Source organism: Podarcis raffonei, chromosome 4 (genome assembly GCF_027172205.1).
Source record: "Podarcis raffonei isolate rPodRaf1 chromosome 4, rPodRaf1.pri, whole genome shotgun sequence".
NCBI classification, from domain to species: Eukaryota; Metazoa; Chordata; class Lepidosauria; order Squamata; family Lacertidae; genus Podarcis; species Podarcis raffonei.
Genome location: NC_070605.1, coordinates 75,059,627 through 75,082,229, shown reverse-complemented (window position 1 = coordinate 75,082,229; position 22,603 = coordinate 75,059,627). Strand labels below are relative to the sequence as shown.

General features: G+C 44.4%; 1 protein-coding gene across 4 annotated transcripts in view; it reads right to left on the bottom strand.

Moving 5' to 3' along the window:
- Positions 1–22,603, bottom strand: part of ATP10A (ATPase phospholipid transporting 10A (putative)) — a 150,006-nt gene that overhangs the window by 34,033 nt on the left and 93,370 nt on the right. For 3 of the 4 annotated variants that reach the window (XM_053384120.1, XM_053384117.1, XM_053384118.1), the window contains 6 exons: positions 20,811–20,896; positions 13,823–13,929; positions 13,584–13,715; positions 12,934–13,067; positions 10,461–10,713; positions 2,434–2,651 (listed from right to left, as the gene is read on the bottom strand). In XM_053384120.1, the coding sequence (XP_053240095.1) occupies positions 2,434–2,651; positions 10,461–10,713; positions 12,934–13,067; positions 13,584–13,715; positions 13,823–13,929; positions 20,811–20,896 (930 nt within the window). Of the gene's footprint in view, positions 1–2,433; positions 2,652–10,456; positions 10,714–12,933; positions 13,068–13,583; positions 13,716–13,822; positions 13,930–20,810; positions 20,897–22,603 lie in introns of those variants that run through there. The other variant, XM_053384121.1, reaches the window with a different exon arrangement.

Below are 22,603 nucleotides of genomic sequence, written 5' to 3'. Positions count from 1 at the left end.
TTTGTCCTCAGTGCAGACCTCCTCAGCACGATCCCTGACAGCTGGGATTTACTGGTAGATCGTGGGTGAGCTGCAGTAGATCAGCAAGGACTACCAATGCCCAGTAATTTAACAATAGCAATGGCCCTAGTGAGGAGTAAACTACAGTTCCCGGACCCTTGGGTGGGGGGGGTGGGGGGCGTGTACTTTATAGGTTTGGTGTGTATGCAGTCAGTAACCATCATAAAAATCAGGAGAGGCATGCTCCTTTATCAAATTACAGTGGTACCTCGGGTTAAGTACTTAATTCGTTCTGCAGGTCCGTTCTTAACCTGAAACTGTTCTTAACCTGAAGCACCACTTTAGCTAATGGGGCCTCCTGCTGCCACCGGGCTGCCGGAGCACAATTTCTGTTCTCATCCTGAAGCAAAGTTCTTAACCTGAAGCACTATTTCTGGGTTAGCGGAGTCTGTAACCTGAAGCGTATGTAACCCGAGGTACCACTGTAGTGTCTCATGACCCTTTCAGGAATCAGTCTCCATGCCAAACACCACTGTTGCTGGCATTTTCTCTTTTATCAGATGCTCTAACCAGGCCTTCCTCCTTCAGACTTTTCTACCTTATGAAAGGACAAAACTTTGTGCATGCTTTTGCAAAGTACAATCCGAAAATTACTCTGCATGTGCCTACCACCAATTGATGCTTCTGTTCCAACTTTTCTGCCTCCTCCCTGTGTCTATCTGGAATCTACTGAGGAATTTGAGGCATTTTAATTCTGCTCCCTCAGCAAAAACCAAACATCAAAGGAGGATACATCAGTCGCTGCGCACAAACTGCATGTGATTTTCTTGCAAAAGTTAGGGATAGCCGCATGATGCCTCTTGCAGCAAAAACAGCTGTAGAGTCTGGTGGCACTTTAAAAGACTGGATTGCGACATAAGCTTTCGTGGACTCGGGCATCTGGCAAGGCAGGTTTTCAAATCCACAAGAGCTCATGCCGTAATAAACAGTGTTTAAGGAGCCACAATACTCTTTGATTATAAAAATGACTGGCCTCAAAATTTTGGGGGGCAAGGTGGGGAGGCAACGTGCATAAAACCTGCAGAGTGCATAGCAGGAAACAACGCGTTAGAAAACCGAAACATGAAAGATTCCAACACAGGTATGAGCAGAGGCCTGCGCAGCTTGTTACTCACAAAGCTGAACACAGGTGTCAGGTGTCACTTTGCTTTTGCGGTTCCCCAAAGGGAACAAAACCAAGAAACGTATTGAGCCTGTGGTGGGATGCAGTGTAGATGACTCATGGTCTGCATTTGCATTGGTAAACCACAAGTTGTACAACCCTATTCTAAGTACAGTGGTACCTCAGGTTACATACGCTTCAGGTTACATATGCTTCAGGTTACAGACTCCGCTAACCCAGAAATAGTGCTTCAGGGAAAGAACTTTGCTTCAGGATGAGAACAGAAATCGGGCTCCGGCGGCACGGCAGCAGCAGCAAGAGGCTCCATTAGCTAAAGTGGTGCTTCAGGTTAAGAACAGTTTCAGGTTAAGTACGGACCTCCGGAACGAATTAAGTACTTAATCTGAGATACCACTGTACAACTAAGGTTCCATCAAAAGTATACATTTAAAGCAGTATCATAGTACTTTAGATTGGTCATGTGTTCTCCCAAAGAATCCTGGGAAATATAGTCTGGTTAGGGCAGAGGCTTTCAACCTTTTTGAGGCCACGGCTCCCTTCTACATTCCTTCTGCAGCACCCCTGTGGGGCTCAGGAGCCCAGTTATGTCACTCAGTCTTTTTCAAACAGCCTCCCTCGTGGAGTGTTCCCTTAGCCTCCTCTCCTCTCTCTTTGGGAGTCCTCTGAGCAGCCACAGCTGCCACCCCTGGTCTCTGAGCTGCCACCCGCTACCCCAAAGAGAGATGCCTCCTCACACTGCCTCACTGAGGCCTGGGAAGCACCTCCTGGCCAGCCCCAGAGGCACCATTCGCCTGGGGAGCTTGTAGCCAGGGCTGCAGCAACGAACAGCTGTGCAAGCCTTTGGGAGGCAGAGACGCAAGAGGGCATCAGAGGAGGGAGGCAAGGAAAGAGGGACAGAGGCCAGTGTTGCCTGTGGCACCCCGACCATCATTCAAGGCACCCCAGGGGGCCACGGCACACTGGTTACAAACCACTGGCTTAGGGTGTTGAGTGTTGTTTGGAGACCCCCATTCCTCTCACAGAGCTACGATTCCCAGAATAGTTTAACAGGAACTCTGGGAACTGCAGCTCAGGGAGGGGAATAGAGGTCTCTCAGCAACCTTTAGACTTCCCAGGATTCTTTGGGGTAAGCCACGGCTGTCTAAAGTGCTATGATACTGCTTTAAATGTATAGTGCAGATGGGGCCTAGATATGGGAGGATTAAAACAATGGTTCAGCGGGAAGACCCCAGCATAAAGGGAATACTTACCATGGGGCTACTGAAAGCCGTGTGCTTTGAGAGGATGCTCGCTCTTTTGGCTTCCACTCTGCTCCCCGTGCGCCTATGAGATTTTGTACTCTGGTTCCTGTGGACAACCTTAATGCTCTGGTGACTGCTAATACTATCCCGCTGGGACAACGGCACCGGTTTAGGGGCAGCTTCTTCATCCTCGGAATCAGCTTCCTGGTACATGGCAATACGTTTTGCTATTGACAAGAAATAACAACAACAAAATTGGCTTGTGGAAGAAATGCAAAAATGAAATAGGAGTACAGAACAGATAAAAAATGCCTTGGGTAACACTGCCAACACAACCAGTGACTAACCCCAAAGGAAAAGTAACACACAGCCTGGTTTCTCAGAGGATGTGATTTGGAGACGACAGATCGACTCAGAAGCCTAGAAGCCCTACTACTGAAATGTCTTCTGTCCTGAGGATGCTAAGTCCTCAGTATGCTGCATTCAGTTGTTTAACACTTTTGGAAATTAGGGAGTTGGGCACAATCCCCTCTCATTTGCAGGTATAGGCAGCAGAACAGGCACAGGATTAGACACGCCTGGAAATTGTTTGGTTTGGGATGCCTGGCCGTAGCTGTAGATTTCTTACTCCACAAGTACTGGCTGCAAAGCATGCAGGTCAAATTATTTGATAATGGCATTTTAATGCCTTTCAGCAGCTTAAAATTACAAGGATGCTACTGACAGACTATATACAAGCCCTACTTCTGCTCCGGATTTGGCTCTCTAGAACCAAACTGAAATGGAAGAAGACACCCCCAAAAGAAACATACAATATGGATTAGCGTATAGCTCGGCTGCAGAGTGTACGTCTTACATGTTTAAGGTCCTTGGTTTAATCGCTAGCTTCTCCTGAGAAGGGCTGCAGCTCATTAGGTGAGCATTAGAAGCATAGGAGAGCATTGGAAGCAGAAGGTCACTGGTTCAATTCCAGGTAGGCCAGGGACAGAGACTCTTTCCTAGCACCCTGGAGATATGCTGCCAGTTGGTGTAGACAATATGACGCTAGAGGGACCAATGGTATGAAATGGCATAAGGCAACTTCTTATGTTCCAGCTGAAAACATATAGAAAACAGCTGCCAGCCAGCATCTTGGGCAACAGGGACCAATGGCCTGGCGCTGAGCTGATAAAAATACTCAGTGAAATCAGTTTCTTGTATATGGTGCAGAAGCACTCTACATTCATGTACTTCCAGATAGCCCGGCCCATGCTGATCTAGATGTTGCTGCTAAGCTGCCATGAAAACACTTAGGAGACAATGAAAGCTTTCCCCAAGAGGCCAGAATCCTTCCTGCTGGGGATACGATACAGCAAAATCCCAAAGGAAGCCTCGACGGTCTTTATGTATGCGACTACAGCGGCAAGGATTCTCTAAGCTCAGAAATGGAAGGTGGGAAGAAGAACACCTTCAAAGGAAGAAGGACTGACGGAAATCTTGGAATATGCAGAGATGGCAAAACGGACGGCACTAATGAAAGATACAAATTTAGAATCTCTCAAAGAAAAACGGAAACCATATCTAGTCTCTATAAAAAGTCACTTCCTGCATGCAAAGACCACAGCGGGGCTTGAAGTGCAAGAAAACAACAGAATACATTAAGAAACATGTTATCAAGGAGACAGAACCTGAAAGGCGCAATTGTATGTAACCTGGGTAATCAACATTGGTGTTGGGCGAGTGGGAAGTCATTAGTTTTGTTGAATTGGAATATAGTTGTTGAGTAATGAATGTAACATTCTATATGGGGAAAAGAATAAAATATTATGAGATAGGGAGACTGACTATAATAGCTTCAGTTCAGGATATAACTGGCTTGTGGAAAAATGAGGCCACCAGTATCTAACCTCACAGCTGATGACACATGACCAGGTGGAGATCAGGCTTCAGTTTATGTACCACCACCTCTGACCAAAGGAGGGAAGTGGAGGGGAGGCTACCTGCATCAGGTAAGGAAGTCTGCTTGCACCAATAGCTGTAATACAGGATGTGGTCCTCCAGATGTTGCTGGATTCCAACTCCCATCAGCCACAGCCAGCATGGCCAATTGTCAGGGCTAGTGAGAAACATCTGGAGGGCCACAGGTCCTCCATCCCTTCTGTACCAGTTTAGATGATCATTCCTGCTTCTTCAAAATATTTATTGTCTGCCTGAGGAACAAAGAGGCTGCTCATTTTTGCCTTCATTTCGTCCTCAACGGCGCAGGAAGGAACCAGGTCTCTCTGACAAGCTTCCCTCAAAAGTCCCATGGAAACACACCCTACTATGCACTCTGACACCCAGGTTTTGTATTATATAGCACTTGCTGGAGAATGAACCATTTGGGTATTACAATGCAACACAGATGAGTCTTAATTGAACATCAACTTTTAATGACTGATATAGACAAAATAATTAGTTATTTAATGCAGTACATGGCTTCCCTCATTTTCTGGCTCAATGTGACAAGGCTATTACATTCTGAAATAGCTCATAAAATCCACCGGAGCCCATTAGAAAACTCCCTTTGCAGTACAGCTTTCCCTAAAGCCACCTACATTATCTGCAGCTCTGCCGGCAAAAGACCAAAAATAAGAATAATAAAACAAAATAAACCAGAAAGAGGCCACCAAGATGATTAAAAGCAAACAAACAAAGACAACTCATCAGGGAAGATTGGGAACTTTGCCGAGAATTTTGTTCACAGGATATTAATTTAAAATCCGTTGCGAAAGAGGAAATGGGAGGTCAGAGTGTAATAAATGCAACACTGCAAATAGCTGTGAATAATGATTTTCAAAAACCTCACTCCACAAAGGCTCTTCAAAAAAACTCATTAAGGACTAAAATAGCTTTAAGTCTGGCGGTTATCTATTTGTGGACTACAATGCCAAGTGGTCAAGAGGATTAAAAGAACTTCCTTAGTGATACATTTGAGATGTCATTTCTTTATAGGCGATGGCATAACTGCAATGCATTCCAGATAACATTTATGGATCTACATTAATCTGGATCTGCAGCAAAGGCTTTATATTGGAAATCAAATATTAGGGAGGCGATGGCAGCGAATTCGCATTGTTTGTACTAAATGGAACAACAATGGCACAGTACTTCTAGGAACAAGATGGATGCTAAGCCTCAACTGGCAGACTAGCTGTGCTGCCGGCAAATGAATCCTCAACAGCACAGCTACCATCATTAAGGACATTAACGGAGTTGCCAGAGAATATGCCATAGGGATGGATCAAGTGCATGGTTTGTTGCTGATCCTGGCTTATTCCTTTGCGGCTGTGGTGCACTTGTAAGCCAAGACGACCTTTCCTCAAGCCCTTCTCAAAGAATCTCAATTTCCCCAAATTCATTGCAGAAGCATCAGAGACATCTGAACAGGGAGGTGTGCAATTGTAACAGGTGCTCTGTTCTTGTTACTGGCCTTTGAGCTCCGTTCTGGCCCTGCCAAGTTATCTTTTTACCTGCACAAGGCTCTATTTCTATGTTTAGTGAAGTATGGTTGCTGATGGGTCTCTGGAGAATTGAGCAGATGAGACCAAAAGTGCGCCCAGCAGTCAAGAAGCAGGTTTCTGCATGTGCTGTAGAGGGAAGTGGGTAGCAGATGGGGCTCGTCAACTTGGGAAGGTAGCCTAGGAGATGGAAAACTCTGGTCCTAAACCTCTGCTGCCTTGTGGGGTATCTTTCGGAGAAGAAAAACCTAGAGAGTACACCCTACACAAGTCTCAAGTGGAGTCCCTAAGACGGTTGGATGGCATCTTGTACACTCCTTCTGGCAACACCTGCAGCCAAGCTGGTGCTGAACATATTGCTCTGCTTTCCTTTGGATGACATCAGCAAGGCCAAGAGGGGCAGCCCAGGAACTTAATATACCCTGCCCAGGCTTGAGTCCAGGGGAGGTCACTTGCTGCTGCTAATGCAGTGGTCTGAATTCAGTGGGGGACTCCCTGGTCTTGAATGAGGTAACTGTGCCCCTGAAGGACCAGGTGCACAGCCTGGGAGTCATTTTGGACTCACAGCTGTCCTTGGAAGTCAGTCAATTCTGTGTCCTGAGCAGCTGTCTACCAGTTCCACCTGGTACGCTGGCTGAGACCCAACCCGCCCGCAGACTGTCTTGCCAGAGTGGTATATGCTCTGGTTATTTCCCGCTTGGACTACTGCAAAGAGCTCTACATGGGGCTACCTTTGAAGGTGAACAGGAAACGACAGCTAATCCAGAATGTGGCAGCTAGACTGGTGACTGGGAGTGGCTGCCGAGACCATATAACACCAGTCCTGAAAGACCTACATTGGCTCCCAGTACATTTCCGAGCACAATCCAAAGTGTTGGTGCTGACCTTTAAAGCCCTAAATGGCTTTGGCCCTGTATACCTGAAGGAGCGTCTCCACCCCCATCGTTCAGTCCGGACACTGAGGTCCAGCTCCGAGGGCCTTCTGATGGTTCCCTCATTGCGAGAAGTGCGGTTACAAGGAACAAGGCAGAGGGCCTTCTTGGTAGTGGCACCCGCCCTGTGGAACGCTCTTTCATCAAATGTCAAGGAAATAAACAACTACCTGACTTTTAGAAGATATCTGAAGGCAGCCCTGTTTAGGGAAGTTTATAATGTTTGATCGTGTTTTTAATATTCTGTTGGGAGCCGCCCAGAATGGCTAGGGCAACCCAGTCAGATGGGCGGCATACAAATAATAAAATTATTATTATAATTAATTATTATTATTATTATTCCCAGCTGCACACTCCATTGTCTCTCAAGAAAGATGGATGCCAACCAGGTTGCCGCCTCCTCACTCATGATTCATGTCTACATCTTCCATCCACAACTGTGTGGATTGTACTGTAATCCTGATGACATATATTCCATCATGAAGTGTGTCTTCATCAGCCCAGAAAGGCGCAGATGATATCTGCAGCAGGATGGGAGCAACTACAGTCATGCCACTCTAGGCATTCTGGACTGAAGAGTGCCCACTGTTTATCCTGCCCACATCTGGTCCTGTACTAGGAATGGCTTGGCTGCCTTCTGGTTCCTAAGACTGAATCCGCATCCAAGTATAATTTTGCTCTCCTGTTTTCCCTCCTGGAATGCACATACTTGCCATTAACTAATAAATGCTGAATTTGCACAATCTTACCTACACACCAATATATCATACAATAGATTTTATGCACAGTGCTGAAAGTAAGAAAGAAAATAAGGAAAGAGAAGAAGAGGCCGGGCGATTCAAAGGGATTGTGATTTAATTGACTTCTAGGATAGCAGAGTTACCAAGTCCCTCTGGGTTTCTGTTGTGACCAAAATAAGCAATGTGCAAACTTTAAAATGCATGGGTGCAAATTTAGAAAGAATAACTGTGTGTGTGGGGGAAGGCACTCATAATTAAAAAGGAAGGATAGATTGGGCACTGCCTAAGAAGGAAAAGGGGTACTAATTGTGTAAAATGCCCTCGTTTCATTAATGATTTGTGCCATTGGAGAATAAATAGTGACACTACAAAATGTGTTCAGGATTCCCCCCCATTTCTTCATTTCATCAGTAGCAATGAATGGATGCCAATTGCAAACAAGTCTTAGGCAAGCTCGGCCAGTTCAAAGTTTACTGCTTTGTTTATGAAATATAAGGAAACATGTTACACAGGATTACTCCCGCCCTGGACACAACTATTTTAAAAATGTGTTAAGAGTGATGTTGGAAAAATCTAACTACAGCTCTTCTACGTCACATACAGCTTAGCCCTAAGATAATGACTGGCCCTCCTTTTTTTTGTTGGCAATGGTGCTGCAAGTCTAAAGGATGAGACACCAGTATCTATCTATCTATCTATCTATCTATCTATCTATCTATCTATATCTGAAGCCATCACATAAACCCTTTAGTGTAGTTTTGCCTCTTAAGTACTGAGCTGGTGATCACTGTGGAGGCAAGCAGGAATGTATGGTCCAACTGTGCCACAGCCAAACCATGTTCAGTTTAGACATGCCACAAAAATACTGTGACCGGTTGTACATCAACACTTTGTAGCTGGTCACTGATATGATTAGATGTCATAAACAGATGCCGAGTTTCCACAAGAAGACCAAAGAAAGCTAGGTCATTTGGTATGACAACTTTTTCTGCTGTTTAAGATGCAAAGGGTGTGTTTTTAAGATGCAAATGCTCCTCACATGTATTGCTAAGCTTTCGACACCATGAAAGGCCATTCGATCTGCACTATGACCAACACCACTCAGAACATTAAATTCTCTCTCTGTACTCCGTTCAACTCAAAAGAAGCAATTTCTATGAACCTTACCGTCCATAAGATGCTACGGTGGGACAACTGCCAGTGTCAATATTTTTATTCCTTGACTTCTGGTGTTCTTGGATTAGCCCCAAACAGAAGGCGCTTTATTAAGAGCAGAGAGGTATGCACTGTTCAGAAACACACACACGCAGCAACTTGCGAATAAAGCTCATTTCAATCATTCAACGTTTGTTTGTGTGTCTTCATGGATGTTTCGAGGTGGGGCAGGATGGGTGAGCTCAGCAGGTCAGAGCCTAAGATAGGTTAACCAGCTCAGTGAGACGGCATCTGTTTCTCACGCAGAAAGGTCTCGCCTGAAGCCCTGGAGAAACTGTCGCCAGCCAGTGTAGACAATACTGAAGGAGATGTACCAATGGCCTGACTCGCTTTAAGACAGCTTGCTATGTTCCTAAGGAAGTTGCCCGTCTCTCCCCCAACCCCCAAGCCCTGCAGCCACCTGCACATGCCAAAAGCCTCTGAGTGAGCCATGATGTGAGGGGCTGTGGAAAGAACTGCCTCAAATCAGATGAGGATCTTAAGTTCCTCTTTCTCTCTCCCCCCGTGCTCTATCACACATGGTTTGGGGGGACCTCAAACCCCCTGTAGATGCTTAGCGAGGAGCCGAGGTGAGGACCTGAAACTTTCCTTCCATGAACTCCCTTCAGTGAATTATGGCTTTATTGCCACCTGGCCTGGCATAAGCACCAGGGCCATGCAAGGCAGATGCTGAGGCCCTACTGCTGCGAAGAAAGTTCTGCAAAGTTGTCTTCTTGTTTCAGAGAGAGAAAAAGAGAGAGAGAGTCAAGAAGAATCTCAGAAACTTTCTCAGAAAAATAAATCATTTAAGAACTACTGGTTCAGCTCTGGCTTACACACCTCAAATCAAGAATCTGGCTTTTAAATAGGAATGGGTAAATCTGTCGGTTTTAACTGATTCTTCTCAATTATTTTTACATTTCTCATGGCGATTCATCAGCATTTCAGTGAAAAGTTCCCTTTGCACATTTTTAAATGCAGTTTTGCCTAATATGCACATTTCCCCAAAGCAATGAATTTTTTTATGTTATTGCTACCAATATATGCCTCTCTCCATATGAACCTACCTGGACCCTGAGATCATCATCTGAGACCCTTCTTCATAAGAGTTCTGGAGGGTGGCAACGTGAGAAAGGGCCTTTTCTGCAGTGGCTCCCCATTTGTGCAATGCTCTCCCCAGGGATGTTTGGCTGGCGCCTTCATTATATACCTTTAGGCCCCAGGCAAAAATGTTCTTCTTTAACATCTTATATTCCATTTTAATGTGTTTGTGGGATGGGGGCGGGGAAGAGAGGGTTATTGGTTTGTGTTTGTTGTTTTTATCATGTATTTTAAGCTTTTTATTGTACTGAACTGCCCTGAGATCTACAGATGAAGGGCAGTATAATAATAATAATAATAATAATAATAATAATAATAATAATAATAATGTGTACATGCCTTTAGCTCAGAATACGCATTTCTCTACTCATTACTTGGCTGCAGAACTGCACTGTAAAATTCAAGTGAGTGTGAATTTCACAACTGAAACCTCTGCGTTTCAGTGTGCTTATTGTTTAGGAAAGTGCAAATTAGGTGTGTTCACCCTTAAATGTTAAATGCAAACTGCACTGAACCTTTCTACCACCCCACCCCATTGACGAGAGCCAATTTTATGTACATTAAATGAAATGAAAATATATCATACTTGCCATTGGCATCGTGGGAGTACTCTACGCCAGAAACAGTGCACCTTCGGAAAACCATTTTATTCTCGGTAAGAGTTCCAGTCTTGTCTGAAAATATATACTGAATCTGACCTAAATCTTCAGTGATATTCAGAGCACGACACTGTAGCTGAAGATCTGTCTCTTCATCAAATAAATCCTTGTCTTGATGAATAAAAAACACCTGACATATTTTAACGATTTCAATGGAGACGTACAAAGAAATGGGAATAAGAACCTGGAATGCATAAAAATAGAGAGGGTTTTATATATATATACATTTAAAATCAAAGCTGGTTGAAAAGATGTGTAATTGAATCAACTTGTGATGAAAATTGCCGTCTTGTACTGTACCTTTTTTGTTTTTTTGTTTCTAAAAAAGCATTTATATTGTCTGACTTAAAGCCAACACCGTAAAATTATTAGAGCATCTGCAAAGATTTACTGTGACAGATTAGGAAAGCGTATGGAGCCGTTGTAGACTTGACATCCATAATTAGGGTTGGTGGCATTACTACCAAAAGGTTGGAGAAAAGCAAATGTTTTCAGGATAACAAGACGAGCTTGAAAGAAGCTAGGAAAGGAAGGGGAAAGGGTGGAGGAAAAGAGAGAGTGAAGTCAGAATCGTGGCAGCATAAAAGATTTTGCAAAAGAAAAAGGTGAATTAAGTAAAAGGCACCTCCATTTTTATATATCACACACACACACCAAACAGGCTTCTAAGCCAGCTCTCCGACAAAAGTTGAAGCAAGGAAACAGAGTCTGGGTCTGTGCAAAAAGCAAGCTTGTGCAAATGTACCTCTTGTTTTGTAACTGCTGGGCAAAGTGTTACGGGAAGAGGGTTTTGTTAAGTAAGTTTTCCAAGGATTTCCTTTAACCTCACAAAAGACTCTATTCATAGCAGAGTATATATTTCAGTGTAGAGAACTCTTGGTACCATAACATGCTTCCTGTGCAGGGGGCCCCTGCCCTGTGAAGAAGGTACAGAGCACATTCAGCTTAGATGGGGAAATCTGTATAAGTCCAAGAACACCTCGAGAGTGCTTTGGCTCCCATTCTCGGGCACAGTACCCGGGGCTCTCCACTCAAGGAAACCTGAAATGTTTATCCAAGAAGCCCACTCGCCCTTCTGGTGAGGCGGCATTGCAGCAAGGCGGAGGCTCCTTTAGGACCTGACGGGGAGATCCAGGGTCAGTATCCGACCTGGGTAGGCAGAGGAGGGGCATAATGCCACCGCGCCACCTATCAGAAGACCAATCTAAGCCTGCCTCCCAGATTGGCCAATAGTGGAGGGGCAGGCTTGGACGCTGGGCTGCGCTTGGGGGCAGGCTTCACAAAACAGGAAGGCCTCCTTCAAGTCAGAACGTGGTCTGTATTCAGCGACACAGAGGGGCAGCTGCTTTTTGTGCAGAAGTTCCTTGGTTCAATCCCTGGCAGCTCCAGGTGGGGCAGGGAATGTCCCCTGTCCGAAATTCTGGAAAGGTGCTGTCAGTCAGTGAAGGCAACAATGAGCTCAAAGGGAGCAGCTTTCTAGGCTCCTGCCTCCCGAGGCATAAGTAAACTTCAGCCTCTAATGGTAAAGGGAAACCCACTGGAGAGGCCTAATAATAATAATAATAATAATAATAATAATAATAATAATATTATAAAATTGTTGTTGTTGTTGTGGTTGCTGTTACCCCACCGATCTGGCTGGGTTTCCCCAGCCACTCTGGGCAGCTCCCAACATAATATTAATAATAATTTTTAAAAGCAATAAAACATCAAACATTAAAAACTTCCCTAAACAGGGCTGCCTTCAGATAGTTACTTATTTCCTTGACATCTGATGGGAGGGCGTTCCACAGGGCGGGTGCCACTACCGAGAAGGCCCTCTGCCTGGTTCCCTGTAACTTTGCTTCTTACAGTGAGGGAACCGCCAGAAGGCCCTTGGTGCTGGACCTCAGTGTTCAGGCTGAGCGATGGGGGTGTAGACGCTCCTTCAGGTATACTGGGGCTGAGGCCATTTAGGGCTTTAAAGGTCAGCACCAACACTTTGAATTGTGCTCAAAAATATACTGGGAGCCAATGTAGGTCTTTCAGGACCGGTGTTATATGGTCTGGGCGGCCACTTCCAGTCACCAGTCTAGCTGCCGTATTATGGGGTATCAACTTTCTGAGGGTTCGTTCACACTCTGCTTGTTCCATGCTTAGAAAGTGCAGGTCCAAGCACTTTTCTCGTGCTTTCAAGGCATGGGACTCCCACTACTTTCCCTGGGAAATCCCTCTCCTTACCCCTGAATCAAAGCAAATGTCAATCCACAGAAAACCCACACAGAATCACAACATTGCGGAGTTGGAAAGGGACTGTGAGGGTCACCAAGTCCAACCCCTTGCAATTTAGTAAACTTTTGCCCCAATGTGACTTGGCCGAAACAACAACAACAAAAGGTATCTCAAGCAATATGCGTATCGTTACCTGAAACACTATAATCATGGTCAAAAATAAATAAACTGCAGCTTTAATTGGAGGCAAATAGTTTCCTCTGGGATCCGGGACAACAAAGACAGGCTTCTTTTTGTCACCATATTGCCAGACCCAGACTCCATGACCTGTAGGACAGGTGGGAGAGAAAGAAATAGAAAATTAAATATAAGAGAGACAAAGTCGACAGGTTTGCAGAGTACACCCCCCCTCCCAAGCTAAACCCTATAAATTAATAAACTCCTGCAGCCAATCGGAAGCCACAGAAGCCACGTCGGACGTTCGGTTTCCAAAGAATGTTCGCAAACTGGAACACTGACTTCCAGATTTGTGAAGTTCGGGAGCCAAAACGTTCGACCGGCAAGGCGTTCGACTTCCGAGGTACGGAAGTCCCTCTTTATTTATCTATTTATTTGTAAAATTATAAGGTATATTTTACAATAAAGAAATCTCTGTTCCCAAAGCATCTAATTTAGTTGAGCAGAGCTGGGTCTCAAACACGAAGTTAGTTATGCCGGCTGTCTTTGTTCCAATACATGAATAAACAGAATTATTTATCCGTATTTATTTTCATTGTTATTCATTCCCTGCCTTTTAATATTTTTTTTTTTTACACCTTATAGCTAAAAATGGTGGGGACTTACCAACGGCTGAAAACAAGCACATCACAATAAGAATGAGGACACACCAAAGGACATCGACATTCATTTGTCTTTCGAGCTTGCTTCGCTTGTAACGCGGCCCGCTGTTATTGAGAAAGGCTTTCGTCTCGTGCCCTGCCGAAAGGAAGGTGAATGCCATGATGGTGTATACACAATCATTTTGGGGGTGATCAAAAGGAACGAAGTGTAAAAGCACAAGGTAAAGGGTAGCAGCCTCTTACCGGCATAGATGACTATTCCTGAGACTTCTTCTGTATTTCTAATCGTACATCCCCGCAACAAAAGGTTTTCTTTACTCAGCGCAACCTTTTTGCCACTTCTATGCACGCTGCAAAAGCACAAGAGATATCAACTTAGGTATACGTTTCACAACTGCGGCAGAGGACTTGTTTCATTCCTTACCAACCTATAGAAGGCAGGAAAATCAACCTTAGCATCTTTATAATCAATTTACAAACAATAATCAGGGATTTCCCATTCCATCTCTTGCCTGTTGTCCTTCAATGGAATTTCACAAAGCTTTCACATGGAAGTTTTCTCCCCCCTTCAGTAAAATTTAAAGTTTGAAAATGAAGAGAAGTCATTGCTTTTTAACAACTTTCACCATAATTCCTACGGAAGAGTTTGCAATACAACTATATTCCTCTAGGAAGTCATTTATATATTGCCTTTTGGCCCTTTAGAAACTCCCAATGTTTACAACATTAAAACAGACAACTCAAATAAGTAAAATGAACTATAAAAAGAGCAATTAAAAGAAACCTATAAAACCAACCCACAAGCAGTTGGAAATTAAAGTAAATAAAATGTAGAAGAGATGCACCTTAACCATCTACTTCAAAAGCATTAATAAAGAGGATTATTATTATTAAGATTTCTTACCAGCCCTTCACCATAAAGTCCTTGGGCAGGTTGCAGCAATGTAAAAATACAGTATTAAGATCAGTTAAAGCAATTTACAATCAGAATAACAGAGTGGGGCAAGCAAAGGACAAAAGCTATACAACGAAGCTGCAAAACGCATCTCAATTGGGGAGGAAATTCCACAGCTTAGAGGCCACTGCAGAGAATGCCCTGACCTGGGCCACCACCTCTCAAATTTCTGAGGGTAGCAGAGCTCCCAAAGGGGTATTCTTTGCCAATTTTTACACCCAAGAGAGTCCACGGGGAAAGAAAGTATCTCTCAGATATTTGAGAGGCAGTCCCATGGTCAGGTGCCTCAACTGAGAAGGCCCTGCATGAAAAAAGGGTCTTTTTCCTTCACAAAAATCAACAACGATCTCCAACTCAATCAAGTATTCCCATTTTACAGGCAAGGGGGACTGAGGCAAAGGAACAATTATCCTGATCCAGAGATAAAAATAGAGTGGCATTAAATGCACGGAGCTAGAAACAAAATTCTCCCATTAGATTCTGTTTTTTGGCTCTGACAGAGTAAATTGTCCATTGGGGGTGGGAAAAGAAGACATTTGGAATCAGGTCTTCCTAAACCTTTCTCAAACAAGGTGATAATCAGTTGAATACACTTTTGTTGTTGTTGTTTAGTCGTGTCCGACTCTTCGTGACCCTATGGACCAGAGCACGCCAGGCACTCCTGTCTTCCACTGCCTCCTGCAGCTTGGTCAAACTCATGCTGGTAGCTTCGAGAATACTGTCCAACCATCTCGTCCTCTGTCGTCCCTTCTCCTTGTGCCCTCAATCTTTCCCAGCATCAGGGTCTTTTCCAGGGAGTCTTCTCTTCTCATGAGGTGGCCAAAGTATTGGAGCCTCAGCTTCACGATCTGTCCTTCCAGTGAGCACTCAGGGCTGATTTCCTTCAAAATGGATATGTTTGATCTTCTTGCAGTCCATGGGACTCTCAAGAGTCTCCTCCAGCACCATAATTCAAAAGCATCAATTCTTCGGCGATCAGCCTTCTTTATGGTCCAGCTCACTTCCATACATCACTACTGGGAAAACCATAGCTTCAACTATACAGACCTTTGTCGGCAAGGTGATGTCTCTGCTTTTCAAGATGCTGTCTAGGTTTGTCATTGCTTTTCTCCCAAGAAGCAGGCGTCTTTTAATTTCGTGACTGCTGTCACCATCTGCAGTGATCATGGAGCCCAAGAAAGTGAAATCTCTCACTGCCTCAATTTATTCCCCTTCTATTTGCCAGGAGGCGATGGGACCAGTGGCCATGATCTTAGTTTTTTTGATGATGAGCTTCAGATCATATTTTGCACTCTCCTCTTTCACCCTCATTAAGCACTTAGTGTGCAGCAATTTCAACAACTAGTACTGTGTGAGGGCTATGCCTAGGACTAAAAGGCACATTGGTGACTCTTACTGGAATGGAGCAAGTGATTTGAGTGTGTGGCTGAGAGGCTAACATACATCCCAGTGCAGCACTCTTCCCACTGAATCACAAGGAGTTGGGATGTGAAATAATACAGAAATGGACTGCAGTGCATCTTATTATTATTATTAATCATTGCCTAGATCATGAAGCATTTATATAGCCCTTCAGGGTGCTCAAAGTCCTAGGCTGCACAATCTCGTTGCAATCCTTTCTGTAGACGTATAGGGTAAGTCAGCTATTGTGCACTTTAATGCTTTCTGCCTGGCAATACCTTCCCGATCACCATCTCTACTAGGCGAAATGATAAAAGGCACTCTGACACTAGGGAGACTAACTCAATACATCACAGAATGGGGTTTCATGAGTCGACTCGTGTTGAATGTAGCAGTTCATAAACCTGCTGGTTGCAAAGAACCCAAAGCCCTGTGGTTGTATTTATGGTTTTTCTTTATTTATGTAACATTCTAAGTATCTGTGGAGCTTTACAGAAATAACAACAGCTAAAAGGATAGGTTCCTGTCTCCAAGTAGCTCGCAACAGAAATTGCCAAGAGTGAAACAGAAAACAGAGTGGGAGGAGACACTCGTGTGGACCGACACGGACTTACCCTTCCTAGCTCCACAGCACGGCATCTGCCGTGCTCTACGTGGGGCAACCTTTGAAGGAAATGACAACTAATGCAGAATGCGGCTGCCAGACTGGTGACTGGGACCGGCTGCCATAACACCGTTCTTAAAGGATCTACATTGACTCCCAGTACGTTTCTGAGCACAATTCCAAGTGTTGGTGCTGACCTTTAAAGCCCTAAATGGCCTCGGCCCAGTATGCCTGAAGGAGCATCTCCACCCCTATCATTCAGCCTGGACACTAAGGTCCAGCTCTGAGGGCCTTCTGGTGCTTCCCTCATTGTGAGAAGTGAGGTTTCAGGGAACCAGGCTGAGGGCCTTCTTGGTAGTGGTGCCCGCCCTGTGGAACGCCCTCCCATCAGACGTCAAGGAAATAAACAACTATCTGACTTTTAGAAGACATCTGAAGGCAGCCCTGTTTAGGGAAGTTTTTAATGTCTGAGATCTTACTGAGCCGTCTTCCCCTGAGGGTTCCCCTGGAGGGGTGTCCTCAGCTGGTCCTTCCTACCATTCCTCTGCATGCAGTCAGTCTATGAAAGACCCCACTGTCTGACTCAGTATAAGGCAGCTTCCTATGTCCCTAATAGTCTGCTATGGGTATTTGATATGACATAGTGATTACAGGGCACAAGAAAAGCCTTGAGATCATGGCAGGCATAGGACCCGCCTATGACTCAAAATGATGTTTATGGAAGTCTAAACATATCATTTCCTAAAATCTCACCGTGGCTAACGGAACAGAAGAGGTAGGCTGCTGGTTGTGACCCCTTTGTCCCGAATGCTTGACTGGCACTGTTTGCAGTTTGCCCCTATGCCTCTGCTTCTGAGTGCAGAGATGGCAGATATCACAGTACAACACTGATGACACCTGCTATTTGCCAGGTAAGTTACACAAGCGAAAAGGAAAAAAGCAATAAAATGGGGGAACTGATCACAATCGCTTTGAAACCATTCATTTGACTTTGCAATTGCCAGTTGCATTTATTTATTTTCATTAATAATAATAATATTTTAAATGGAAGGGAATGTTACTGAGCAGTAGAGAAATTATCTCTAAGAAAGGAAACATTTCTCCCATAATGAATTGATACCGTCTCTCAAGGAAGATACAATTCTGGGCTCGGGCTCTGGAAACGAGTGATTTAATCATTAAAAAGATATGACAGGCAAGTTTGTGATGGTTGCCTTGATCACATGGTGACAGGCCTACTAGGTTCAAAAGAAACACAGGTAGGTTGTTAAATAGCAAGTCGTGGTGGAGGAGTGAGTGGTTATGACACAGGCCAGAATTTGACGACATTGGGAAACGTAGTTGGGATGCACGGGTAAAAAAATTCTAGGTTGTTATTAAAATCCAAGCTCTTAAAGCCATCTGCATGCATGAGACAATGGAGTTTCTAGGAAGAAGGATTTGGTGGGCAATGGAAACATTTAGGAACAACACAAACCTGTACTAGACAGACAATGTCACTTGAATGCAGTGGAACCAGATTGCTAGGGTTTAATATCACAAATGCTGCAAACAGGAACATTCTGTTCTGTATAACTAAGGGTGAGGGTATCAGTGTTTCAGGTCTACAAAGCAGTAATAGTGGTAAACATGGCACAGTTCACACATCACAGTAAACCATAGCAAATGGTATCCTATGAATACATCTTTCTAGGCTGTTGTCTCCTCCCACTACTAAGGTAAGGTAAAGGACCCCTGGATGGTTAAGTCCAGTCAAAGGCGACTATGGGGTTGCGGTGCTCATCTCACTCAAAGGCCAAGGGAGCCCGCATTTGTCCACAGACAGCTTTCTGGGTCATGTGGCCAGCATGACTTAAACAGTTCTGGCGCAACGGGACACCGTGATGGAAACCAGAGCACACGGAAATGCCGTTTACCTTCCCACCACAGCGGTACCTATTTATCTACTTGCACTGGCATGCTTTTGAACTGCTAGGTTAGTAGGAGCTGGGACAGAGCAACAGGAGTGCACTCTGTCACGGGGATTCAAACCGCCAACCATCTGACTCGACCAGCAACCCCAGAGGCTCAGTGGTTTAGGCCACAGTCCCACCCGCGTCCCTTTCCCACTAGTGTATGGAGGGAACAAACCATGACCTGGTAAGCCAAGAACAAACCTTGGTTTCAGACTGTGGTTTGAGGGAAACAAATCAGGATCCCTAGCCAGGGATTATGCTTTCTTTTCCCCCCAGGATGACTAGAGGGGAACAAAGTGGCCGTGGTAAACTTCTGTGACCATATAATGCAGTTTGTATTCTATTGGTAAACTGTTAACTGTGGTTCACTGTGACATATGAACAAGGCCAGAAACAAATGACAGCAGTTTAAAAAAACCCAAAGTCACAGGGAGGAAAATGCACACAAACAGAAAATGTGGAGAGGAAACAGACATACCGCTGATGTTATCAGAAAGATAGAGGAAAAGCAAAAATCTGTGGGATACAGTTATTTTGGAATATAGATTGTATAGAAAGAATTGTAAAGGGCCGATTGGGAAAGATTTGCTTTTGTCTGCCGAAGATGGCAGAGTTCAGTAAATTAGGAAAACTGATGTAAGAGTCACTGTGGGTGGAAATACTGAGCCAAAATGTAGTTTAGTAGCGGGGTCATACTATCTTCCCTGACAAAAACTGATGATGGTTTTGAGATGGGAAAAAGAAATTGGGAGAAGCAGACGAAGCAGAAAGTGTTATAATAACGGGTAACTTCTGTTTCTCTCACATTGTGTGGGTAAAGTTAAGTTTAGGCAATGACAAAGAAATGAAACTTCTAAATACGATAAATGGCTACCTCTTGGAAATATTAATTGAGCTGCGCAAAGAAGAGACAACCCTTGATTTAATCCTGAATGGAGACCAAGACTTTGTGTGGGAGATTCAGTGGCGTAGCGTGGGTTGTCAGCACCCGGGGCAAGGCAAGTAATTTGCGCCCCCTAACCCTGAGTGAGCCAGGTAGGGGCAGAGAGCTGCGAGTGCGAGCGCGCGCCCCCCAGATGTTGCGCCCAGTGCGGCCGGCCCCCCCTACACCCTCCACGCTACGCGTGGAGATTCTATGGGCATGGGATATATGTTTCCTGTCTTACTCTGTATTTCAATTATTCTTTTACTTATTTATTGTAAGCTGCCCAGAGAATTTTATAACGCCATAAGTAAGTAAATAAAATGTTAAGTACTGATGGGAAAGTGACCAAATGCCACCGAATTCAATATGTTTTGCAAGCAGAAAGTTGCCCAGAGAGTCGAGGAGAATAAATTCCAAGAACGGAAACTTTTTATCAAAAATTGCTCCCCACAAGATCGTGCTTGAACTGACTCACAACATATCAAACATATTCTGAAAGAATGGCCATCACTTAGTGTCAGAGCAACTGCTTCCCACACAAAAAGTCACTGGTTCAATCCCCAATAACTCCTGGGAAGGATAAACCAACCCATTTAAATAAATACAAATAAACTCCACTATCCACTCCACCAGCTCCAAACCAAGCAAGAAGCTGTCTCCTGTGGCAACTCTGGGAGCAGAGAGGATGCTAGACATGAGAGACCCTTGATTTTATCCAGCATGGCTGCTCTAATGTTAAGAATTATCACAGAGGTCTGATTTTTTGACACAGGATTGAAATAGTCTATGGAAAGATGGATGCTAAGCCTCACCCAAGAATTTAAACAGCTTTTCTCCATTCTCTCTGCTGATGTCAGATAATCAGATGAACAGGAGTTGCAATCCCCTCTTAACAGGTTTTCCATGTACATTTGTATTTTTTTTAAAAAAAATCTTCCCAAAATGGTTTTGGCTTTGCTTCATAATTTAGCACCCTCACTGTAGCTCTTGTTTAATTCATCCAGCGGCCTCAGGTTCCGTTTCCACCAAGTACTGAAACACTTTCAAGTTTTAAGCCTTCCCCAAATGCGACTCGTATCCTTTTGTGCTTTTTCCTGAGCTGCTGATGGGTACGAAGATGTAGCAAAAAACCAAAGTCACGCCATCAGTCACATGTTCACTACCCCCGTCAAATTCATTTCCATCACAACCTTCTCCTCCCATAAACGATTCATAAGACTTGCGAACTTCACTATGCAAAGGTTTGACAGCGCAAGCCCATACATGTCTACTCGGAAGTTAAGTCCTATTAAGTTCGACGGGCCTTACTCCCAGGTAAGCATTCAGAAGATTGCAGTCTAAACCTGCAGGGCAATTCTTAACCGTAGATGAAATTGCAAGAATATACTCACATGAAGCCTCGAAACCTGCTTAAGTCGTTATTCGGCTCCTCGCATTCAATTAGGCTAGTAAACTTCAGCGGGTCAAATTCAGAGTCCTGGAGCAAAGGAAATAGCAGAAGCAAGCCGTTAGCAAAAAGCTCAACATGCACAATTTGTTTTAGGGACGGTGCCATCTTCCCGCCCACTGGACCAGACAAACCTTTGGTTTGATGCAGCATAGCTGCTCTTCATTATGATCCTCTGATATTTATACAGTGGTACCTCGGGTTAAGAACTTAATTCGTTCTGGAGGTCCATTCTTAACCTCAAACTGTTCTTAACCTGAGGTACCACTTTAGCTAATGGGGCCTCCCGCTGCACGATTTCTGTTCTCATCCTGAAGCAAGGTTCTTAACCCGAGGTACTATTTCTGGGTTAGCCGAGTCTGTAACCTGAAGCATCTGTAGCCCGAGGTACCACTATACCACTTTCCCATATTACCTATCACAATAAAGGCAAGTGACTTGGGAGAAATGTAATAGGGAGAAATGTAAAGTATTGCATTTGGGCAAAAAAAATGAGAGGCACAAATACAAGATGGGTGACACCTGGCTTGAGAGCACTACATGTGAAAAGGATCTAGGAGTCTTGGTTGACCACAAACTTGACATGAGCCAACAGTGTGACGCGGCAGCTAAAAAAGCCAATGCAATTCTGGGCTGCATCAATAGGAGTATAGCATCTAGATCAAGGGAAGTAATAGTGCCACTGTATTCTGCTCTGGTCAGACCTCACTTGGAGTACTGTGTCCAGTTCTGGGCACCACAGTTCAAGAAGGGCACTGACAAACTGGAACGTGTCCAGAGGAGGGCAACCAAAATGGTCAAAGGCCTGGAAACGATGCCTTATGAGGAACGGCTAAGGGAGCTGGGCATGTTTAGCCTGGAGAAGAGGAGGTTAAGGGGTGATATGATAGCCATGTTCAAATATATAAAAGGATGTCACATAGAGGAGGGAGAAAGGTTGTTTTCTGCTGCTCCAGAGAAGCGGACACGGAGCAATGGATCCAAACTGCAAGAAAGAAGATTCCACCTAAACATTAGGAAGAACTTCCTGACAGTAAGAGCTGTTCGACAGTGGAATTTGCTGCCAAGGAGTGTGGTGGAGTCTCCTTCTTTGGAGGTCTTTAAGCAGAGGCTTGACAACCATATGTCAGGAGTGCTCTGATGGTGTTTCCTGCTTGGCAGGGGGTTGGACTCGATGGCCCTTGTGGTCTCTTCCAACTCTATGATTCTATGACTTAACAATAAAATATCATACTGATTCTATAAACAACCTGTTTGGAATTAACCAGTAAAGATGAATGGGGGGACCTGTGGCTCTTTCTGATGGTTGTCGAGACTCCAACTCCCATCAACCCCCAGCCATCATGGCCGATGGTCAAGGATGATGAGAGCTGTAGTCCAGCAACATCCGGTGGGGAGAGGGGAGAAAGAGGTTGGCACACCTGCTGTAAAAGAAACTGATCTGTAAAGCACCACTTTTTACAGAGAAGAAGGTACACAATTTCACCATTTACTTGCTTCTGTTCTTATAAGCGGTAATATGGCCACTTTTTTTTTTTAAGGATTTGCCATGGAAAGAGACAGGAGGGAGATGTTCCCGTTGTAGTTCCCCTTTGCCAGCTTCGACTGAGTAAGCAAGGAAGTAAAATCTGTGTGGCTATTTTGCACATTATACAGTAGAAGCACTAACGCATACCCACAAGTACCCAATCCTGCTCGCTCCCTGCCGTAAAGCCACATTCAAAATAAAAACAACCG